The 17639-nt window shown below is 39.8% G+C and overlaps 1 protein-coding gene across 2 annotated transcripts in view; it reads left to right on the forward strand.

Annotated features, from left to right (window-relative positions):
* Window positions 1-17639, forward strand: part of PTPRM (protein tyrosine phosphatase receptor type M) — a 606371-nt gene that overhangs the window by 470805 nt on the left and 117927 nt on the right. For both annotated transcript variants that reach the window (XM_084887751.1, XM_084887752.1), the window contains 2 exons: window positions 13217-13368; window positions 16666-16740. In XM_084887751.1, coding sequence (XP_084743877.1) covers window positions 13217-13368; window positions 16666-16740 — 227 coding nt within the window. The remainder of the gene's footprint in view (window positions 1-13216; window positions 13369-16665; window positions 16741-17639) is intronic.

Raw genomic sequence — 17639 nt, forward strand, 5'->3', positions numbered from 1 at the left:
TTTGTAAAGATCGAAACAAAAAGTAATCAGATGGTGCAAGGTCAGGACTATATGGTGGATGTGGCAAAACATCCCAACCAAGCTCCATTAATTTTTGCCGAGTGACCAAAGATGTGTGTGGCCTTGCATTGTCATGATGGAATACAACACCTTTTCGGTTTGTCAATTCGGGCCGCTTTTCTTCAACTGCATTGTTTAATTTTGTTAGTTGTTCAATGTAGACATCAGAATTGATCGTTCGGTTGGGTGGTAAGAGTTCAAAGTAGACAATTCCTTTGTAATCCCACCAAACTGATAACAAAACCTTCTTTTGATGAATATCAGCTTTTGATGTTGTTTGAGTTGGTTCACCTGGCCTGCTCCACGATCTTTTCCGCTTGATATTGTTGTAAACAACCCATTTTTCATCGCCAGTTATCAGTCGTTTTAAAAATGGATCATTTTCATTACGTTTCTTTAGCAAATCGCAGCTGCTAATGCGTTGCGTTAACTGTGATTCTTTCAGTTCGTAAGGAACCCATGTATCGAGTTTTTGAACATAGCCAAGTTGTTTTAAGTGATTTTCAATGCATGTATGTGATACATGAAGCTTCTCTGCAATCTCACGTGTTGTACTGTGACAGTCCGAATTGATTATTGCTTTGATTAGGGCATCATCAACTTCAACTGGACGACCAGAGCGTTTTTCATCTTTGAGTGAAAAATCACCAGAACGAAATTTGGCAAACCAATTTTGACACTGCCGTTCTTTTAAGGCTTCGTCACCATAAACAGCACATAACTTTTTATGAGCTTGCGATGCGTTTTTCCCTTTGCAGAAATAAAAAAGCAAAATATGACGAAAATGTTCCTTTTGATTTTCCATTTTTCAACGAACGCCAAACGAAAACTACAAAACAGATCAAAAAACTTTTTTTACTGATTAACAGCTGAATAGCCAACTATCAAATAACAAAATGTGTTTTACATTTGTACTACGTCTGCAAACCTAAAAATTCAACTGAAGCCATATATGTGTGAAACCCGCAATTACTTAGCTGCCGACCCAATAGCACTGCATTGGGAAGCACATAATGCTGACTGATTAGTGGATGGGGGTTTTGCCAACCTGATACATTATAAAGTTCCACATCAGCCTATTGCTTAATTGTTTTTTAAACCACTAAAGATGATACCCCAGAATAGATCTCTTATTTTATTAGGTGTTTCAAAATAGTAACATCCTAATTCTGTCATTCTTCTGTATTTATTAACTGCCATCCTCTTCTCCACTGTTTGCTTACCCTGAAACAGTTCATGTTGGAACCCTGAGATAAATGTTTAGTTCATTTTATTTTATTTTATTCCTTTATTTTCCAGTTTTGGAATGAATTAGTGCTATAATGTCTTTATACAGTGACCAGTAGTGTCATTATAGACTCGGGTTTTCAATATAGTTGATACCTTTGAACACTCCACAGTAATTCATGTTTGGATTTTCAGAATATCTCATCTTTGGCCAATAGAAGCCCCTTTTGCATTGTCTCTTGTTTCTTTTGATTCCAGAACTCGTTGAGAATTTCTTCCCTTTTCCATATGCCCAGGATGTTCTCAACTCAGCTTGTGCAGTGTCTTCCCCATGACTAGAATTAGCCATTTCTCTAAGAAACTGGTTGTTTTTAGTGGGAAATGGCATTTAGAGACCACAGTCTGGCTGACAGGGGTAATCATTGAACCAGGTCAGCCACTGCCTCTGGATTTGTCAATACTTTCACTACCATCTCTACTCAATTGTCTGCTTCTCTCTCTCCCATATCTAACAAACCAGCACCTAACTTATCCCCTTTGTCTCTGTCACTAGGAAGAGAAAGGGCATTGGTACATAATCCTATACAATAAAAGCTTAATATGCTAAGTGTCTGGTCATCCAGTAGACCATTCAACCAATCAAATCAATCTCTAACAATAAAAACGCAATATGCTAATTAGACCAGACATCCTTCCAGACCGAAGCTAGGGTTGCAAGGGAAGCCTGGGTCCTAAATGCCAGAGGGAAGTCAGTGCTAGCAGTTGGGGGAAGGAAGGCCTACTCTTGCATCAAACCTCTAATATGCTAATGATATGCTAAGGCTGCTCAACTGCTCACTATGATGTGCACTGACCACCAGGTGACAGACAGTTGACCTGCTGACCAATCACTATGACTTGCACTGACCACCAAGGGGCAGATGCTCCAACTGTTAGGTTAGGTTGCTGCTGGAGTCCAGCCAATTGGGACTGAGCAAGATGGGCCAGACATGCCCTAGAGCCCTCCCACAGTCCCTCCCCAGCTGGCCATCCTTCCACATCCCTCCCCAGCCCAGGTAGTACACCAGTGGGATCCCTCGGCCTAGCCTGTGCCCTCTTCCAATCCAGGACCCCTCAGGGGATGTCTTAGAGCCAATTTCAGCCCTACAGCAGAATGACCAGTCACTATGTTGTGCACTGACCACCAGGGGGCAGACACTCAATGCAGGAGCTGCCCCCTGGTGGTCAGTGCACTCCCACAGGGGAAGCATCACTCAGCCAGAAGCCAGACTCATGGCTGGCAAGTGCAGTAGTGGAGGCTGGAGCCTCTCCCACCTTCATGGCAGCGCTAAGGATGTCTGACTAATGACTTAGGGCCCCTTCCCTAAGCCATCAGTCAGACATCCCCCAAGGGCTTCCAGACTATAGGAGGGTGCAGGATGGGTTGAGGGGACCCCCCCCCCCCCAGTGCACAATTTTGTGCACTGGGCCTCTAGTAATATAAATATATAAGGGAATATATTTATGATCTCAAAGTAGAGAACTCCCTAAAATCTTAATACACATAATTGATGAATTTGAATATATCAAAATTATAAACTTCTATATACCTAAAAACAGAAGAGATAAGAATTTTTTTAAAAAAAGCTATAAATTAGGATAAAATATTTTTGATGCTTATATGTCAAAGTATTAGGGGCCTATAGTTATAAAAAAAAAATATCGAGAGTGCAAGATAAACAAGCTAAATCAAAAACTTGATATAAAGCATGCATAGGCAATTTATAGAATAGTAATGTGTAGCTAAGTAACACTTGAAAAACTATTCAACCTCACACATCCTCAGGTATATACAAAAACACAGTATGTCAACTGCGAATAGTCAAATGCTTTTCACATTTTCTTTAAAAAGAACCTTTCATTGCCAGTGTACCAAAAATCTAAAGTAAATCTAATTTGCTTTTGATACTTTTGTCTGTAAAAAAAGAGAAATTTTCAAATTCAAAATCAGAGGTAAAGACTTTTAAAGTGTGATTTTTTATTTTTTTTCACAGAGAGAAAATGGCATTTTTGACAATGAAACACTACACTCATTTAGGATAAATTAGTAAGAAAATCTAAACCTGTGTTGGGGAAAATGGTTGATAGATAAATAGGTGTTTTAGAAAGACTAAATAATCAGTCAGATGTCATTAAGAATGCCTGTAAGTGCTAAAATGTTAAAATTCTGGACACTGATTAAATGCAGTTGTATTAGTTTCCTATTGCTGCTATAATAATTTCTATAAGCGTACTGGTTAAAATAGCACAGGTTATTATCCTATAGTTCAATAAGTTAGAAGTCTGACCCAGGTCTCACTGGGCTCAAATCAAGGTGTCAGCAGGCTGTGTTCCATTTTGGAAAGTCAAGGGGGAAATGTCTTTCTTTGCCTTTTTCAGCTTCTAGAAGTAGCCCACATTCTTTGGCTTGTGGCCCCTGCTCCATCTTCACAGTCAGCCAGGGTGGACTGAGTCCTTCTCACACCACATTTCCCTGACCTGCTACTCTTCCACTGTTTAAGATATCCTATGATTACACTGCACCACCCTGAGAATTTAGAATAATCTTATTTTAAGATCAGCTGATTAGCAATCTCATTTCCATCTGTAGCCTTAACTTCCTTCGCCATCTGACCTCCCATATATTCCACTGTTTCTGAGATTAGGAGGCAGACATCTTCAATGGGCCATTCTGCCTAGCAAATGAGGTCTGGGCCCCAGCACAGAGGACTTCCCTTCCTGAGATAACACCGGTGCTTCTGGAGCGCTCCCCTCTAGATGCTATGCTCCATGCAGGTTGTTAGAGCCCCTAAGGAAATAGCTTCTATTTGTTCCTGGATACATTAATCCGCAGCTATATTTTAAACTTTGAATAGAATTATTCTTTTATAGTTTTTTTTTTAATTCTCCTTTTGTCTTCTGTCTTTAATTATACAGAGGTTTGTAATTTTGATGTGTTCAAATTCATCAATTATGTGTATTAAGATTTTAGGGAATTCTCTACTTTGAGGTCATAAATATATTCCCTTATATATTACTAGAAGCCCAGTTTAAACGGATGGCTTTTTATTGTGTTTTTTTCTTTTTCAATTACAGTTTACTTTCAATGTTCTTTTGTATTGGCTTCAGGTGTACAGCATAAGGGTTAGTCACATACTTCACAAAGTGTTCCACCTAATCTTTCTAGTACCCACCTGGCACCAGACATAGTGATGGCAGTATTATTGACTATATTCCCTATGCTGTACTTGACATGCCGTAACTATTCTGCAACTATAAATTGGTGATTCTTTTTTTAATTTTTTTATTGTTTAAAGTATTAACATATGTCTTCTTTTTCCCCCATTGACCTCTTTGGCACATGCCCTCACCCCCCTCCCCCCGTGTCTGTGTCCATGAATTATGCTTATATGCATGCATACTAGTCCTTTGGTTGATCACTTACTTCCCCCTCGCCCTCTCCTTCCTTCCCTCTGAAGTTTGGTGGTCTGCTTAGTGCTTCTCTGTCTCTGGGTCTAATTTTGTTCATCGGTTTATGTTGTTCATTATGTTCCACAAATGAGTGAGATCGTGTGATATTTATCTTTCTCCAACTGGCTTATTTCGCTTAGCATAATGCTCTGCAGTTCCATCCATGCTGTTGCGAATGGGTTAAGAGTTCTTTCTTTTTTACAGCAGCGTAGTATTCCATTGTGTAGATGTACCACATTTTTTTTTAATCTACCCTGGGTAGAATAGAGCTTTCTGGTTAATTAGCTCTGCAATATCTAAGGGGTCACCTGGATTTTATGATAATGTCATGCTTACATTAAGATACAGAATATGCAGTTTTCTTGTTTATTGAGCTCCAATTTCCCTCTGTGCCAACACCAATAGCTGGCTCTGTTTTTATTAGACAGAGGCATTTCAGTTTTTTAGTGAGATTAACAAACTTTGTCAAGAGAAACTAGAGATACTATTCCAATATGACATGCATTAAAAAGTCCTCTCTTTCTCACTTATATTTATAGTCTGATAGAGGATCAACAGTACTACACCAATTTAGTCTTGCTGCTGAGTGACATTTTTTGAAACCATTAAATTCAAGATAATGTGCACACATGGAATTCAGCAACATAAGCCGACTGTAAACGAGACCCGCTATCACTAATGTCACTTTATTCCCATTGCTCTGCTATGGATTTTACCTGTTTCATATATTTTGTGCCATTGCTGTTCCAGTCCCTCTGGGTTTATATTGCCCTGGTAGGAGAAATAAAACTAAACGAAGTATTACCAAGGAGGACAGATACTGTGTCTGTTCTTTTTATTGCTGCCTTTTTTTAGTGTTTTAAAATCTTGGGCTGGTTGGGGAGATTACTTTAGGTGCTAATGTGAGCTGGGTTATTCCCCAGGGCTCTATTATCAGGTGAATCTTGAGAGAGCAGAATATGTGTGTTTTTCTTGGTTCTTTCTGCAGCAAGTGTTTGAAGGAGCCCAATTTAAAAAAAAATTTAAAAAAAGTTATAAGACATAGTTCTCACCCTTAGGGACATGAGCCAAATGTAGAATGAGGGGGTGGATGGGGAAAAGTGGGGCTCACAAGGGATTTCTCCTTGGCAGGAAAGATAACCTAAGGAAGTGAGGAAGGTGCCCAAGCACATAGTAGAAATGAAGGAGGGTGATAAGTGCATTTCAGGATTGACCCAAAGCCTTCTCCTCTAAGACTGTTACGTGAATAATATTAAATTCAAGTTACTACCAAAATAGAAAAAAGTTGTGTGGTGTGAGTTGTTTTTTTGTTTTTTATTTAATTCTTCATCACTTTAAAAACAAAATTATCTGGTAATTATCACAGAGCCATCTTTAAGGCAGTTACCTCTTCCTTATTCATTTAGGATTATTCCGCAGGATTGGAAATTTGGTATAATGTATAATTCTTTGACTCAACCAATATCTATTTTATCCCTATTGTGAGAAAAATTAAATATTTTTTCTTGGTTCCAGCATCTGCCCCAATCCTTAATCAAGTGTAAGCACACATTTAATTTTAGAACCCAAGACCATAAAGTCTTTTCATACGTAAGTCTACTTGGGATTCACACATCTTCAAGTTTTTTCATCTCTGTAGAATTTTAAATGACATAACTTAAAAATGAAGACACCTTTTCTGAGGTCAATAACTGACCTTCAGTTCAGTGCTACTAAGTCATTTTCCAGACATGATCTTTGTTGACAAAACCCAATGTGTCAGAGTCTCTGATAGAGGTCAGAGAGGGGGCAGTAATGCTTTTTGGTGAACCATGTTCTATAACCTTGAGTTACAATAAACAGGGAATGCGATTAGTGTCAATCAAAGGTCATCATCCCAAATTCACCACCAACAGGAGTAACCAATTTGGGGTGGGTTTGGGTGGGGAGAGACTTTATTCAGTGGCTGTAGCTCAGCTATCAAACAGCTCAGCTGAAAACAGCACAGTTGTGATACAGCTCAATTGTGGAGCAGCTTGACTGAGGAACAACTCAACTGTGAGACAGTTGCAGTGGCCAGGGCCAGGCAGCTCAGTTCAGGTGTTACAGCTCCAGCTGGGAAAACTCAGTCTTCAATGGAAACTAAATACGTACTTCCTTGAGGCAGAATTAAAGCTGACAGATTAAAGTGCCTGCCCCTGGCCCCCTAATACATGATTGGTCCATTTCTATGCAAAGGAGGAATCCAAATCGTCACAGTTCAGGTGGTCCAAATAGCATCATCTTGATTGGTCAGAATGGAGCCGCTCTGATTGGTCGGTAAAGATGCAAACAAGAACATAGCTATGTCACCTCTATTGGCCTAGGCAGGTCTTCAGCCCATTGGTTGATTTATGAGCCTAGCAGCTCCTTTGCAAGGGTCAGCTCTGGTGGCAGGACGCAGTGCAATATGCAGCTAACTCAGTGCAGCTTTTTTTCACGAAGGCAGAGAGCATGAGAAGTTTAAAAATGACTAATAAACTGTGTTTATAAACTTCATGTATTTTAAAATACCTTTTAAATTTCTCCTGAGATTTATTTTTTTACTCAAGTGCATGGTTTATCCGTGGCTTATGCATACATGCATATAAGTTATTTGGTTAATCTTCACCTCACCACCTCCCTCTGAGATCTGTCAGTCTGTTCCATGCTTCAAAGTCTCTGGATTTATTTTGCTCGTTAGTTTATTTTGTTCATTAGATTCCACATGTAAGTGAGATCATGTGATACTTGTCTTTCTCTGACTGGATTATTTTGCTTAGTCTAATACTCTCCAAGTCTCTCCATCCTGTCTCAAAGGGTAGGAGATTCTTTTTTATAGCTGCATGGTACCATATCTCTTTTATCCACTCATCTACTGATGGGCACTTGGACTCTTTCTAGATCTTAGCTATTGTATATAGTGTTGCTAAGAACATAGGAGTGCATATATTCTTTCTGACTGGAATGTTGGGATTCTTAGAGTATATTCCTAGAAGTGGGATCACTGGGTCAAATGGCAGTTCCATTTTTAATGTTTTGAGGATACTCCATATTTCTTTCCATATGCTGCACAGTCTGCATTCCCATCAGCAGTGTATTAGGGTTCTTTTTTCTCCACATCCTTGCCAGCACTGGTCATTTGTTGATAGTAGCCATTGTGACAGGTATGAGGTGATATCTCATTGTCATTTTAATTTTGAACTCTCTGATGGTTAGTGACTTTGAGCATTTTTTCATATGTCTCTTGGTCATCTTTATGTCCTCTTCGGAGAAGTGTCTGTTTAGATCCTTTGCCTATTTTTTAAATTGGATTATTTATCTTCATTTTGTTAAGTTGAATGAGTTATGTATACATTTTAGAAATTAAGCCCTTATCAGATGTATCAATGGCAAATATATGCTGTCATATAGTGGGATCCCTTTTCATTTTGTTGTTGGGCTTTTTTGCTGTGCAGAGCTTTTTGTTTTGATGTAGTCTCATTTGTTTATTTTTTTCCTTTTGTTTCCCTTGCCCTAGGAGATAGATCAGCAAATATATTGCTATGAGAGATGTTTGAGATTTTGCTGCCTGTGGTTTCTTCCAGGATTTTTATGCAGACAATAATGCAGCGAAGGCCTGGGAGGAGCTTGAAGCAGGATGGAGGGGGAAAGGGGAACATCTATAATACTTTCAATAATAAATATAATTTTAAGAGGTGAAAAAAAGAAATGCTAGGACACCCTATGTCTTTGTGTCATTAGCTTTTAATTCAAAGTCTTAGGCAAATGCACCTGATTAAATAAATAAATAAGAAGAAGTGTTTGGTTTAGTCTCCACATACTAGTATTGTGGGATTTTCCAGTTAGCTTTCTCTTACTAATTTGTAGTTTAATTCCACTGTGGTCTGCTGAGAGCATACCTTGCATGATTTCTGTTTTTATTTCTATTTTAAAGTGTTTTTTATGCCCAGAATGTGATCTATGTTTGTGAATGTTCTCTGTGAACTTGAGAAGAATGTGTATTCTAGTATTATCAGATGAAGTGTTCTGCAGATGTCAGTTATATCAGGATGATTGATGGAGCTGTGCAGTTCAACTATGTTCTTACTGATTTTTCTGCCTTATGGATCTGTCCATTACTGATAGGGTGTTGAAGTCTCCAGCTATTGTAGTGGATTCATCTATTTCTCCTTGCAGTGCTATCAGTTTTTGCCTCACATAGTTGGATGCTCTGCTGTTAGACACACACATTGTTAAAGAATGTTAAGTCTTCTTGGAGAATTGACCCCTTTATAATTATGGAATGCCTTCCTTTGCCCTGATAACTTTTCTTGTTCTGATGTCTGCTATGTCTGAAATTAATATAGCTACTCCTGATTTCTTTCAATTAATATTAGAATATCTTTCACTATCTGTATTTCAAAATGGATATTTTCCTACTCTTTGTGCCAGAGACTAGGGGGCAGGAGGGTTGTTCATTCTTTACTGTGAGGACCTGATAGGGCTCCTGGAGGTAAGATTCACAAAAGTATGGAGGCACCTAACAATTAAGATTCAGACTTGTTCACACTGAACCTCCAATAATGTGTCAATTAGGGTTTAGATTTTTCTACCCTATTGCCGGTTCTCACTGAGATTTCTGCTCTGGTGAGTTGTAATTCTCTGTATCTACCTGTTTGTCCTGGTACCTCAATTATCTGATGAGTTGTCTAAGAAGAGTTGTTGATTTCATTTTGTTCAACTTTTTACTTGTTAGGACAGAGTGGTGATTTCCAAGCTTCTTGCATGCTGAACTGTAAAATCTGATTCTTTAAGATTCGTTTTTCATGTCGGTAGAAAGTTTTTTGTTGTTGTTGTTACAGGGGTCTTTGAGATTCATGCAGTTCAAGTTTGAAGAGTTGAGATTAAAATATTTCAGGCAAACCATTTGTTAAAAATCAAATGGGAAATAAATTGACTTGTGTCTTTAGATAAGATTGCAAAGAAAATTGCTTCCACTTTATGAGTTTCCCCTGCACAAAACACTTTATTTCATTGTTTACAAAGTTTTCCTTGCAGTTTTCGGAGTTTCACTTGAAAAAAAAAAACAAAACAAAAAAACAGAATGGAAACTCAAAGCCTATAAAGGAGAGTAAAAGAGAAAGAGAAAAGTTCAGTTTATCTACAGACATTCCCAAGCCTCAATTCCAAATCTAGCCTTCCTCAGCCATTATGTAATTACTAGGGGCCCAGTGCATGAAATTTGTGCACAGGCAGGGTTCTTAGCCTGGCCGGCTATCAGGGCTGATCGGGGCCTTCCAGCTGGCTGGCAGGGCCTTCCCTTGCTGGCTGCTCGCTTGAGCCTTCCTTCATTTCACACCTGGTATTCCCACACGTCATAGTGAGTGATCGAACTGCAGTCTCTGGTTGAACTCCTGAGGGAACACTTTGCATATATATATATATATATATATATATATATATATATATATATGGTACTGCATCAGGCTGTGTATAAGAAAGAACATATGAAACCCCAAGCAACAACTTGCATCCTTCATAACCAGGCAAGGTACTTTGATAATTAGGCTATAGAACAACTCTCCTTTCTAAGGGTTTGGTATGACAATGACTACTTCAATTAACAAGAATATTTGGTACCACCTGCTTTGTATAAAGCCTTAGTTAGATGCTAGTAAATTAATCCTACCTTTCAAAACCTCATATTTAGTTGCGGGGTTGTATCATCTGTAAATGGGAGGTAAGAATAGTTCTTATAAGGTTACTAGGATTAAGTGAGATGACACTGAGAGATACCACTTGTGCACCATAGGTTAGTTTCCATTCCCTTTCATTCCAGTATAATCCTCTAAGTGCAATTATTAACAGAGGGCAGAAGTGTCCACAAATATGCTTTGTTTGGGCCTCATATTATTTTATTTTTTAATTTGAATTACTAGTATCTGATGACACTTTAAATATTTTTAAGTTCACAAAAGTCTGGATTTCTAGTTTTTCCTGAAATTTACAATGTCTGGGGACCTCCATGAGATATCGCTTTTGGAGCCAAGTGGCAGTTACCCCCTTCCATTACTCTAGTCTCCAGTTCTCCTTGTTGTCTTGTGCCTACTTCACCTACTTATGCCACTTGCCTGGCCCTTGTGAGGTATTTGTGCTTGTGACATTTGATGAGACAGACTAATGCAGGAAGCCTTGCTGTGCACATTGTGAGCTGGGTCTTGAAGAAGGTTCATGGAGACAAAGGATGTGTTTAATGGATATGAGCTTAAAGCTCTAGGTCTCTCGTGTGAAGATCTCTGTTTGATTTGAGCATGTTCTCTTGAGTCCTTAAAAGGCTATTTTTGTGCTTAAAGAAGATCACCATTAAAGTGTATAGTGTGACATCACTGAAATTAGTTCACACGTGGGGAGAGGATTATAGCAGAAAAAGGGCTTTACCCGTATAAGCATATCATTGGTGCACACATCCCCCATCCACCACCACTTCCCACCAACAACACCAGAAGTTCATTCACTGTCATTCCCTAACCTGTAAGGATCAGAGGGATGCAAGCAAAAAAAGACAAAAAGGGAAGTCAGATGAACTTGGCTATAGCTTTCTTCATAGGCGGAACAAAGGAAAATATTGTGGCAATCATCAGCATAAATTATTCCAAAGTCAAAGAAATTCCAGCAAAATAGGGATGTTTTGCCTGAATTATGGGGCTAATTATCTCAGTCCTCTATTCGAGTGTTCCTGGGGAGACCTGGCCTGAGAATGCTCTTCCAATGAGCTGGCAAATTTAGAAAGGGAGAGAAAATGTGTTATTGTAACCACAACTGGAGCCTGGTGCTGCCTCTGTCCAGAACACCGCTGGAGAACATCTGAGTCCAGCCTGCCTCTCAGAGGAGCATGGCTGCCTAGAACAGCCTGGCTCTGGAGAAGGTGATCATGCTCTGCACGCTGGTGAGAGAGGAATGCCAGTGCCCAGAGGAGTGACACTGGCTTACTTTTCAAAATCTTCACAATTTGAATGCTCTCATAGAAGTTATAGGTGATTTTTCCCCCAACAACGTTTAGAACTAAAAAAGGGTAACTTATTAATGAAACAGTTCTGCTCTCAAAGTACGATATTAAAAGATTATTATAACTACAGGCAAGAAAGCATTTGGGTTATGTGGCATTTGGAAATGATGATAAAGATTATCCATATGGTCTAATGTTGTCACTGCCTTACACTGCATTAGCAATCACCTAATTTGGGAATAATTTTGATTATTTGGCTTATTTTAAATTCTGCTGTGTCCTAGATCAATCAGAGTCAATAGCTGCCATTTTCTTTGGTAAATGTTGCTAGGTGCTTGGGCACAATTAGAATATGTTGGGACATAAAATTTTAGGTATTATGGTGCCATGGTCCTCTTAAAACTTCACTTTTTACCATCTCTAATTCTATTTTTGTCTATCTTTGGTGCATAAAACCAGCTCCGGCAGTAACAGCTATAAAGACATGTTTGATCTGTTTATTTGTATGTCAGTTCCCCTTAAGTTTATGGCTTTTGTCTAGGTATCTGTAACTCTAGGAGCTTTTGGTGGTCAGTGAGAAGGATGTAGAGTAAGCATGTCAAATTCAAAGGCTAACTCGGGCCAAATAAATGATGTGTGAGAATTTGACATCCTTGTTGTAGAGGCCAGTGTTAAACTGTGCCTCCAGAAGAACTGGGAATATCTCTGCTTTCCTCAGCCCTTTGCCTCCTCTTCCATTGCTACTCAACTTTCCAGGGTAGCCACCAGGTTGAGAATTTTTTACTTTCTGCTCTGTTAAGAAACCTTGGTGGGAAACTAATTTGGGTTCCTTTGGGGTTTGGTCCAGTGCCATAGCTATCTGGGAATTGAGGGCTGCCCTCTAGGGCTCCCACGGCCTGAGCTCCTCTCCCCCGTGTGGCTCTGCATCACTCCTGCTCCCTTTGTGCACTCCTCACCTCACTTTGCTCATTAGTTCTACCATATGCCTCTTAGATTAATTTTTAGACTGTGAGAGTTGTGACTGGCAAATATACGTACTGGGGGGGGGGGGGGTCTGCTCTGTGGCACCGAATATGGAAATGAAGACAAAAATTTAGCAAAAGGTTAGTAACTAGAAGCATATCAGTAAATAGAAAATGATTATGTTGCACTACGTTAAAATGGGCATTGTCCTTTTTAATTTAGCTTATAATAGCGAGAACAGAAACGAATGTTTTAGGCCATCCAGTCCTAGCATCACTGTGGGAATGTTTAAGGCTAGGCAGTGGCTGATTTTTCACCTCCATCTCTCTGCAGCTGACAGAGAACCTGATAGCTAGAAGGCACAACAAATCAATGTTATGAATGAATACGATTAATTCAATATAAGTTATTCCTGATCATTTGTCAATACACATGTCAGCATCCCATTTGTTATTCAGATGCATGTCTACATAATGAACTCTTTGTCCCAAGGAAACTGGCCAAGAAGCGGAAGGAGACAATGAGCAGCACGCGGCAGGAGATGACCGTGATGGTGAACTCCATGGACAAGAGCTATGCTGAGCAAGGCACAAACTGCGACGAGGCCTTCTCCTTCATGGACACCCACAATCTGAACGGGAGGTGTAAGTGCACATGTGTCTTGGCTTCTCATCCATCTCTGTGGTTTTCCATTATCCCATTGCAGTTCTGGAAAGACTTAGAGAGCAAGGGCTTCTCTCCTCTTCGAGAAGGCACATGCTTCTCATCATTATTTTGTTGTTTAGATGCCATTTGTAAGCTAATCAGGTGTTGAATTACACATGGGAAGCCTGTTTAAAAAAAAAAAAAAACAGTTCACTAAATGCCAGTAACCAGTTAATTGTTGATTTTTTTTAGCTGACAAGCTCTGCCTTTATTATAGGGCTATCAGCGGCAATCAATAAGTTAAACTGTATTTCCATTTCACAAGTCTTACATTTCACACCAGGTGGGGTAGCCGAGCTCAGCTCATACCTCCCCATACTAACACCTGTGATCCAGGTACAGGCATTATTTCGGGAAGCCAACAATTATGTTGATTATACGAAATACAAAATGAGCAGTTGCTGTGTCCCTGGAGATCCTCTCAGAAATCAGAAATAAATCCCATGGTGTATGCCTGACTCTGTGGTTCACGGCCCTGTTGGGTTCAAGGTCAGAGGTTTCTTTACCATGTGAAATCCATGCCACAGGCGGCTGCTCACCGTGGTTGCATGATCAGGTTGTAGGACAGCATGGGGATAGAATAAAAGTGCACTAATAAAAGTGTGTCAAGGCTGGGGACCTCATGGCTTAGAGGCACAGGAATCTGGTCTCTGCGGGGAGAGGGCATATAGCAGGGTGGACAGTGTGTGCTTGTGTCCTGACCACCCATCTGGCCTGTTCTGATTCTGCAGCTCCCCTCATCCACGTCTCTCTCCAGTCACCATCCTGTCACCACACCTGCCTTCTCTCAGGCCTTGCCTTTCTCCTACATTCAGCAAAGCTTCATAGAATTCCGTTGCCTTCTTCTCTGTGTGGTGGCTACGGTTGTCCACCTGTTCCTACTTAGAGGTGCTACATTTATGCACAATAAACTTTATCATAACGCTCTAGCCTGGTGGAGCAGGAGTTCAGCAGAAACAACTTTGACCCCTGTGGGCAGCCCATCACTCCTTGTCCTTAGTAATTGTCCTTAGCCCTGCCCTGTCAGCTTCAATGTAGGTGACAGAATCGGTGGTATATCATAAGCTATATATTGCATTTTTCACTTTATGATTCATCAGTTGTGGGCTGGTATGGGAGAAGCCCTTCCCACCCAAGACAAGCTTAGAATTTTTGTAGTGGCAGTTATTTCTCAAATGATACTATATAGGAGGCCACATGTTCTCACTTTCCAGGATAACCCATTAATGTCCCAAATTTTCTATTTCATGGTGCAATTCCTCATGCATAAATTTACTTGGAATTACCTGCCCGAAGAGCAGAGGACCTACATTAATATTTTCTAGGCTTGTGAAGTTTGAACAACAGGGGATATTTGCCTCTGGACATGAAATTTAATTTGATATTACTTTTTCAAAAGTGAATGTATCTGTGGCAATCCAAAAATGCTCATGCACAGAGGACTGCTGCAGAGGCCAGCGTCAGCTCCCAAGCCAGCTCGTTTGCTATTAGGCATTACTGTGGGCCTCCCATCAACGTAGCCAATAGAAGAAACAACGCAATAGGCATTCCATTTTCTTCCCGCTCTTTGAGCAATGAATAGATCTCATCAAATTCCATCTATCAGGAGTGACTCTAATAGTAAACTTTATCATAATGCTCTCTCTCTTAATGCCTTTAAAATAAGAGAGCAGTTACTGAGGGAGGAAAAGGGTTCATTAGGCCACTGAGGTTCCAGCCCCAAATTTATTACAAATGTGAGAATGTTTGAGATCTTTTAGGTTTGGGAGAAAGTGCTAGCAGTTGGGAAAGGAGTACCTTTTGGAAATGCAACAGCGAAAAATGAGATTGGACAATTTAAAAATCAGCACAAGTATTATCTATCCACCAAAGTAAAAGGGAGTTGTACATAAAAAGGAAGAAAATAGATAGGCATAGTGGGAATGAGATTAATTTGTGTACTAAAAACCTAAAGTATTTAAAATACCTTTTATTTAAAAGTGAAAATAAACGTGATTATTTTGTGTCTGCTTTGCACATTTACCAACCATGTAAAAATGTCTGCGGGTAATAGGCATTATTCTTGCTGACCCTCGCATATTTTATAGGTACTCAGGCATTTTGTTCTTATTTTCATCAATTGCTCTCTTTTTTCCTGGCAGCTTACCATAAACATGCATTATAAATGTGATACTTTTCTATTTTAGAAAAATACATTGTAAATAATAGGCAGCCTGGGTTCTGGTTGCTGCTCTGTTGTTCACTAATTCTACCCTTTAAAAACAGAAACGCAGGTAAAACACCAACCTTAAAGGAACTTCTCCAGGAGAGCTAACTATATTAGCATGTCATCAGAATAAAGGTAACACACAATACCATCGGGATTTGGTATTGGTTCCCATAATACAATGATGTACCTGGGTAGGAACTCAACACCTAAGAAATCATATGGCTTCATCACAGGAGTTAAAATTTAGACTTACATTAACCTGCTTGGGCACATTCAAATTATTTATCTGAACACTTTAATGAGATTAAAGTGTTTTTAAAGCACTAATCAATTAAGACATTGAAGGGAATTAGCAAACTAAAAACGAAAAATACCCAATTACAGTGGAATCTCAGCTAAATTAGATGGGATTGACTTTCCTCTTAATGATAGAGAGGAAGAGGTTGAATCTTGAGAGTTTTAGAGGACTATTTCAAATAAAAAGAGCATTTTATATGGATTGAAAAGACAAGTAGGACAATATGTGGGCCTGCAGAGTTGACCTGACATGCAGCACACAGGAAACCTCCCCTTTATTTTCCATACACCAGGGCTGGCAGCTCTCTGCGTACCCAAAAGATGAGGAAGGAGGGGATTTTGCAAGTTATAAAAATCGTGTGTGGACACATGCTCGTACTCTTAGTTGAGAAAAATCAGTTCAACTTGATAGTAGCATTTACAGGCAAAGGCTAGGAGTCAAAGTACAATAGAAACCTAATGAATTTCATAAAAATGGCAGCTGTGGTTATTGGCTTTTCTTCATCTGTGGGGTAAGAAAAGCTTACGGAATAAGAGGGTGCTTATTCTCTAAAAGACTAGTTCCCCGGAGAGAGCAGAAATGGTAACATCTACCATGGGGACTTCAGTAAACCTGTGTGTTTCCGCAGCCATGTCTACTCCAGCTGGCGTCCCTGGAAGTGATCCGAGAGCCACGCTTCCAGGTGCCATTGCCTCTGCATCTGCTGACTAGCCTTTCTCTTACTTACAGCTGTGTCTTCGCCATCATCCTTTACAATGAAGACAAACACACTGAGCACGTCGGTGCCTAATTCCTATTACCCAGGTAACAGATTTTTCCATGGTTTCGCCTTTCATAAGCCCTAGCAGTCGGACTCAATCAGTGCTCGCCTTGCTGTCCATGATGCTTTAGGAGCTTGATGTGTCTGATGTCTTATAACCCGGTGCTTTCTATGGCTTTCTGGGGGAATATCGGGGGGCCTTTCATCAATCATTTACTGTTCTTTCTCTTTTTACTTTCTCTGCATTGACCTGCTTATGATGTATGACAGACCCATTTGTGCCAACTGCAATTTTAGGTGAGAACATTTCCCTTTATCACAGTTTATTGCAGGAGTAATTTAGAGAGTCAGTGGCCAGTCTCTGGGAGAAGGGAGTTTTAATTCTGTATGAGGCAGTGATTGCAAGTAGGACACAGGGGTAGTGGGTGGTCTGGGGTGGGGGATGGGGAGTGGGGACGTAGAGAATAAAAAGACTTTCTCCAGATAGTCTCTATTGCCTCATGCATGTTGGAAATGATACCAGAAGGCTCAAATGAACAATCCCAGCTCCAATAGTGTCCCTTTCTGTGTTCCAAATGTAAAGTCAAGTCTAATCCCAGAAAAAAAAGAAAGAAAAAAAAAGCACAGTATGCAATTGCTCAGCTGTTTACTTCCAAGAGCTGAATTCTGTCCAACGTGACAGTTGTAAAAGTGAAAATAGCTTGTTACATTCACTTACTGCTAAGCACTAACATCTTCGATTTCAAAAATAGCATTTTTGTAATTACAGTATGCCGAACGTCATGCAGAAAAAATGATTACAATAGCGTTTTGGCCCCTTACCCCTCCTCAGAGACACTCGGGGCACCCTGCGTTCCAAAGTGTCTGCTCACAGCGGAATTTCAAAGGAGCTGATGTTCCCAACAGCAAAAGGACAAGATGGCACTTTATAATCACATGGTTT

The sequence above is a fragment of the Pipistrellus hanaki genome (genome assembly GCF_964339955.1).
Source record: "Pipistrellus hanaki genome assembly, chromosome: 6".
Taxonomy (NCBI): Eukaryota; Metazoa; Chordata; class Mammalia; order Chiroptera; family Vespertilionidae; genus Pipistrellus; species Pipistrellus hanaki.